The sequence below is a fragment of the Triticum aestivum genome, chromosome 2D, assembly GCF_018294505.1.
Source record: "Triticum aestivum cultivar Chinese Spring chromosome 2D, IWGSC CS RefSeq v2.1, whole genome shotgun sequence".
NCBI classification, from domain to species: domain Eukaryota; kingdom Viridiplantae; phylum Streptophyta; class Magnoliopsida; order Poales; family Poaceae; genus Triticum; species Triticum aestivum.
In genome coordinates this window covers 129,838,240-129,844,067 of record NC_057799.1, presented here as the reverse complement: position 1 = coordinate 129,844,067, position 5,828 = coordinate 129,838,240, and the positions used below count along the sequence as shown (strand labels likewise).

Below are 5,828 nucleotides of genomic sequence, written 5' to 3'. Positions count from 1 at the left end.
GACTTGTCATTTCCCCCCTATTCGGAAACACAAAACGATCTAATTCGTATGTTTATTTGGTTGATATTTAGAAAGTACTTCCCTTGTTTCAGATTAGGAGGCGCACATACTTTTCGAGATTTAGTTTTGAACATCAAATATATCACAGTAATACTCACTCCATTTCTTTATGTAAGGTGTATTATTTTTGGCACGGTGACCAGAGCACATTATAAACAATTTAGGACGAAATTAACCTTGGCTAAATCATTGATTAGCGGCAAGTAAATCATTTAGGCTAGAAAGGAAGAGATAGACACAATTAGGAGACAGATACTTTCCTTTTTTCTCTACGAGAGATACATGCAATCGGGTGAGAAATACTTTTCTTTTTTCCAAAGGGCCAATCCCGGAATTTACGAGAAATTAGAAAAAATGCACCTTAAATTATGGAATTTTATCAAAAAAATACACCTTGTATAAAGGAACGGAGGGAGTACATAATTCACACGGCTTAAAATGTTAGTACTGTACTACAGAAAACCTTTTCCGAATACATATTCAATGGTATAATTATTTGTGGCACATAGCCCACATTTCATTGGTTAAATTCATGGTCAAGCTTGAATCTAGAAGTTGTCATTTTCTCTAGCTTCCATTTTTGCCATCTAATCTTAGTATGACATATGAGCACATTTATGACATTCCAAACTTAAAATGCCAAATAACGCATTTCCCAAAATATCAGGGTTTAGCTAGCTGTGGTAGCCGGTCACAGAAGGGACGTAACCTCTGTCCAGCTATTTGATTTAGACAATTCCCTGGATTGTCCATCGACACCATCCAATCATGCAACAACTTAAAATAAATCACATCTTACCAAATCACCCACTGCTCCCACAGCCAGGGCCATCTTTTCTCCGAATTGCGACCGCGCACGAGGACCAAACTGCAAAACATCCACCCCCCTCCCTGCAAACGTCCCACTCTATAAAGGAAACCAACAACGCAGCGCTTCCCCACCACCACTCCCACCACTTCGAGCGCCTCCTCCTGTCTCGTCCTCGTCCCCCGTCCCCCGTCCCCTCGTCGGCGCCCGATCTAAGGTATCCAATCGCCTCCCCTCTCCTCCTCCTCCTCCCCAGATCTCTCCAGCCGCGTAGTCCGGCGATCCGCGCGGCGGATCTCCCTCGCCGTTGTTTTTCCGGTAGATGTTTAGCTCTGGATCTGGTCTCGGGCTCTCAGAAATGAGATGGATCGTGCGCTTCTGTGCCCGTATGGTTCAGGATCCGTCGATGCAGGATGCGTGTATCTCGGAATTTCGCCTAATTACTTTTTGTCGGTCGTTGATTTGTTGGTAATGGCGTCCATTTCACTTTTGCCCATGATAGATTTGTGGGGATCGGGCTTGTAGTTTGCGGAATTGGGTGCGGAAAGCCTGCGTGCTCACGGCAGTTTCTCCGTGAGGGGTGACCTTACCTAGATTTGAAGATTCTAGGGCATGTGGTTCGTAATCGTAGCAATGTCACTGAAGTTTCAGGTTAACTGGTGTGCGGGAACTGCCGACTAGACCTGTGATGTGCATCTGTTTTGTGTATAGAAGGTTGGATGATGGCGATTTTATAACAAATCATAGCAGAGATGTGCTGGTATGTGGTGATACCAGCTGTGTTTTGTCGTTTATAGGTGAATGATCTTGTTTTGATGGAAAAAGTGCTGGCGTTCACAAGATGCTCAGCCAATTCAGGAGAAACTTTTGGAAAATATACAACGGAATTTCGAATGGACTTGTTGTTGTGCCATGTTAGGATTGTTCCAATCCATGTATGGTGTAGGCCTGCAGGAACCTATCTGGCCTGTTTGGTATATCGTGGTTGATGCTAATGATTAACCTCAGGCAACCTCTCTGGTTATGACTTGTAGCAGTAAAACATAAGGGATAACTTGCCTAACTGAAACTGAAGTATGCCAAACACCCTAGTTATATCCAACAATCTCAAAGTGTCCTTAAACGGCATCAAATATGCAATGGATCGGTATGATATCTTATTATGCTAATTTAAACTGGACCTACTGTCTGGATTTTGCTTGTTACTCCCTCCGTCCCAAAATTCTTGTCTTAGATTTGTCTAAATATGGATGTATCAAGTCACGTTTTACTATTAGATACATCCGTATCTAGACAAATCTAAGACAAGAATTTTTGGACGGAGGGAGTACATGCTTGGGTGCTGGCTGCAGTGCTAGGCCACACATGTACTGTGCAATTTGGTCTTGGAAGGCACCAAATTGCAGTCCAGTTGAAATATCAATCCTAGGATCAATTGAAGTGAGATTTTATCTTTAAATATCTTATCTTACTTGAGTGACCTTGAGTTTCTAACTTTCTATTAACTTGCTGGTCTGTATGAATGTGTAGTTCACTTCTTCATCGTGTTTCCAAACCGCACTTCGTGGTGGGGGACCTGTTGCCCTCTTATTTTTATCTTCTCAACCCAAAGATGCTGAAATTTGTCTTTGTCATTGGTTTAACCATATAAGGTTTCGAGATGCTATCATCTCCTCTATTGATTATGCACTCTAACAGAGATCTAAATGTTTTCACTAAACGCAATACTGCGGATATCTACTGTTTGATGTTGATTAGTTGCCCTGGATTGAGTTATATTTTGGGTTTGGATTGCCTCATTTTCCAGGTTGCCCTGTATTGACTGGTAACCACCATTATCCTTAGCAACATGTCCTGCAAGCACACTCTATGCCCTTTGTTCGAAGTTCTTATTAAAAGCAACTGTTAGATATTCTTTCATGGCCGCACTCAAACTATATTTCCTCATGTTCAGAGTTTTATCTTTCTTTTTTCACAGAAGTGGATCTTACCTAACCTGTGTAGATTATATGCTTTAATTGACAGCATACCTTGTGGCTTGTGATAATATCTGACCCTGTTTGACTTCATTCAGTCTAAGCAGCACTGGTTACTTAATCTTACCAAGTATTCTTGTCTGAAGACTTGGTTCAGCATGCATGCTTTTTTCTGTCTTCTGCTCCTAAATTACCACGCTATTTCTTGAAATGCCACTATCTAAACATTTTTGTTGCAACTGGTGGTCAAATATATCCGGTATGGACATATGATTTCAAGATTCACTTGGCTTATGTAGTTTATCTCTGAGATCTGAATTTTTTCGGAAACTTTTATCCCTGATGATTTCATTTGCTGTTTCTTAATGTATTGCACTCTGACAATCATGTTGAACTTGTTCACTCATATGTTGCACTTTACCTATTTATCTTACAGTCAAGATGAGTCGTGGCGGGAGTGCTGGAGGTGGTCAAAGTTCTCTGGGTTACCTGTTTGGAGATGGTGAGCCTGCAAAGCCTGCTGCAGCACCAGCTGCGAAGCCAGCACCTGCTGAGAAACCAGCACTGGCAGCTGCCGATGTAACCAAGCAGATTCCAGCTGGCATTCCAGGTAGCCGGGCGAACAACTACTACCGTGCAGATGGCCAGAACACGGGCAACTTCCTTACGGTATGTTTTTTTTTCCTTGTAATGAACCCAATTCGATCCAGCTATTTCCCCTTTAATTTCATCTGTGAGGCATATCAGAAGTTTCCATTGTCATAAGTTTAATCACTGTTAGCCTCCATCATTAATTCTTTTTGCTAAAAGAGTCATCTGCCCAGTACAGTTTTTGCAACTACCTATGTGGGGTTCATGTTAAGCCACCAAGAATTTATCTCGCCGTGTTATTTGTTACTATAGTTAATAGTTTAAAAAGAATGTAACGGTTCATTTTCCCCCTGAAATGTAATGCTAAAGAAATGGGTTAAAGAATCTTTTGTTATTCGGACTACTTGAATGTTTTGATTTTTGAGTATTGAAAAGGTATTCGTTCCTCATTTTTGGGCTCTGATTTTTTTGTCTTTGTTTACCATGTGAGCTGAGAAATGGCTGATCACTCCGTTAACCCTCGCAGGACCGTCCTTCAACCAAGGTTCATGCTGCTCCCGGCGGTGGCTCGTCCCTGGGCTACTTGTTTGGCGGGAAGTGATCTCTGTTAATGATGCTGCGATGAATTGGCCTGTATCTCTGTTATCCATGTGGTGAAAACTGGAAGTGTTTGGTTTCAGCAGTTTACCACCTGCGTCGATGTACTCTGTCTGTATGGTTCATTGTGTCCAGGCTGACCTCCTGCTTGGAAGCCAGCTTGCCTAAAACCTGTCGCTTTCAAACTAATCGTCTTCATCTCAAAAGTTGGTGTGTCTAATTCATTGTTTGCCTTCTACCTTGCTGTGTCAAACCTGGTTTTGGTTTTCTGATTTTCAGCATGCCCATCTCTATGTTTGGATGGACTCATTGACATGTGGCCTGTGGGTTGTGACTCGTACATATTTTGGTGGAAACTTGCGCTGTGGTGAGCTTGTAGTGTGGTTCCTGGTAAAACTGCCACCATGCTCCACTGCTCATCGACCTTTCCTGGCTAATATCCTGATACCTTTTAGGCAAACAATAGGCGAGTGACCGTGGAAAGAAAAAACAAAATCTGATCAAACGACCGGTCTACTTCAGATAGACATTCCTATGGAATATCCAAAATTGCAGAAAGAGATTCATCAAAACATCTTATTTTACAAAAGCAGTCTGACAATAGCAATAATTTTGCTCAGTTTTATACTAGATGCTTGCATTAAAAAACTTAAGAGAAACGTGTAAGGAACTTTCTTTGGAGGGAAACATGTGGGTAGTCTTCAGTGAGGGGAAACATAACTTTTACGGGGCCACTCATTTCATTGCATAAGAGATAGAAATCTAAAAGTGAAAAATAACATGCTACAACAAATAATGTCAATTCTTCCGCAATAAATAAATAAAATGTCAATTGATTCTCTAATCACAATACTTGATTCAAAATTACAAGATCTTGGGCATTTAAGTACATATCAAACTGGTTTTGTTGACTATTATATTGATCACTTCGTTAACCCAGATTTTTGCTGATATTAATTAAGAAACAGTATAACGGATCGAGTTACGGCTGCTCACAGCGTTTTGACGTCCATGACCGTTTGATTAGATCGATCGGTTGTCCTCTAGCCTCGCCTGGTGTTTCTAGGGCCGCTGCTCCACAAACTTACCTTTTTTTTTTGAGACAACGCCACAAACTTTCCTCTTTTTTGAGAGAACTCCACAAACTTACCTAGGCCTGTTATGGTCGATCGGGCTGGAAATAAAAGATGGGCCGGACCTAGCCTGGTGGTAGTCAAAGGGGGACAACACATCTTCGTTGCGAGCCTCTTTCTGCCCCTGCACACGTACGAGAGACTCCTCGGTCGGCTGCTCACCAGTCTACATATTATTGAACGAAAAATTCATTTAAATTTACATTTAGCCTGACGCAACTACTCATGTTCCTCTCACCTCTCACACCTCACGAGAGAGATCTATCAGGTATACTACACAACCAACTCTTGATGCTTTTCTGGCCACCACCGGTAGAACCAAATACATACATGTATTTTTCATTTTTTATATGATTTGCTCAAACTCAACAAAATTTGATCGAAAATTTGACTTGTTTGAATGATTTTGTCTTTAAAATAATTGAAAGTTTTCCAAGATTACTGTTTTTTTTACGGAAATCCGCAATTCAAGAGTTATAGGAAAAGAATATGAATATGTGTTTTTATATATGTATATAGTCCAAATCTCCCACATATTATTACGTTTCTCTCTAGGTAGAAGGGCGTGGCAACACGCGTGAAGATGTTCTTTTCTATGATGCATGTGAAGAAAGAGTTTATTTTGCCCACCTTTGGCACATATTATAACTTACTTTTGTACGG

The 5,828-nt window shown here is 41.1% G+C and overlaps 1 protein-coding gene across 1 annotated transcript; it reads left to right on the top strand.

Annotated features, from left to right (window-relative positions):
- The first annotated feature begins 896 nt into the window (after nucleotides 1-896).
- Nucleotides 897-4,270, top strand: LOC123052154 (protein SPIRAL1-like 1). Its single transcript, XM_044475259.1, has 3 exons — nucleotides 897-1,085; nucleotides 3,281-3,513; nucleotides 3,962-4,270. Exons 2-3 carry the CDS (start codon nucleotides 3,286-3,288, stop codon nucleotides 4,034-4,036), a joined length of 303 nt encoding a protein of 100 aa, XP_044331194.1. The 5' UTR covers nucleotides 897-1,085; nucleotides 3,281-3,285; the 3' UTR covers nucleotides 4,037-4,270.
- The last annotated feature ends 1,558 nt before the right edge of the window (nucleotides 4,271-5,828 follow it).

Bases quoted from the DNA above. Each gene is read 5' to 3' on its own strand.
- LOC123052154 (XM_044475259.1), top strand. From the start codon at position 3,286: ATGAGTCGTGGCGGGAGTGCTGGAGGTGGTCAAAGTTCTCTGGGTTAC. The intron at 3,514-3,961 runs GTATGTTTTTTT...TAACCCTCGCAG, and splicing joins ACACGGGCAACTTCCTTACG to GACCGTCCTTCAACCAAGGT.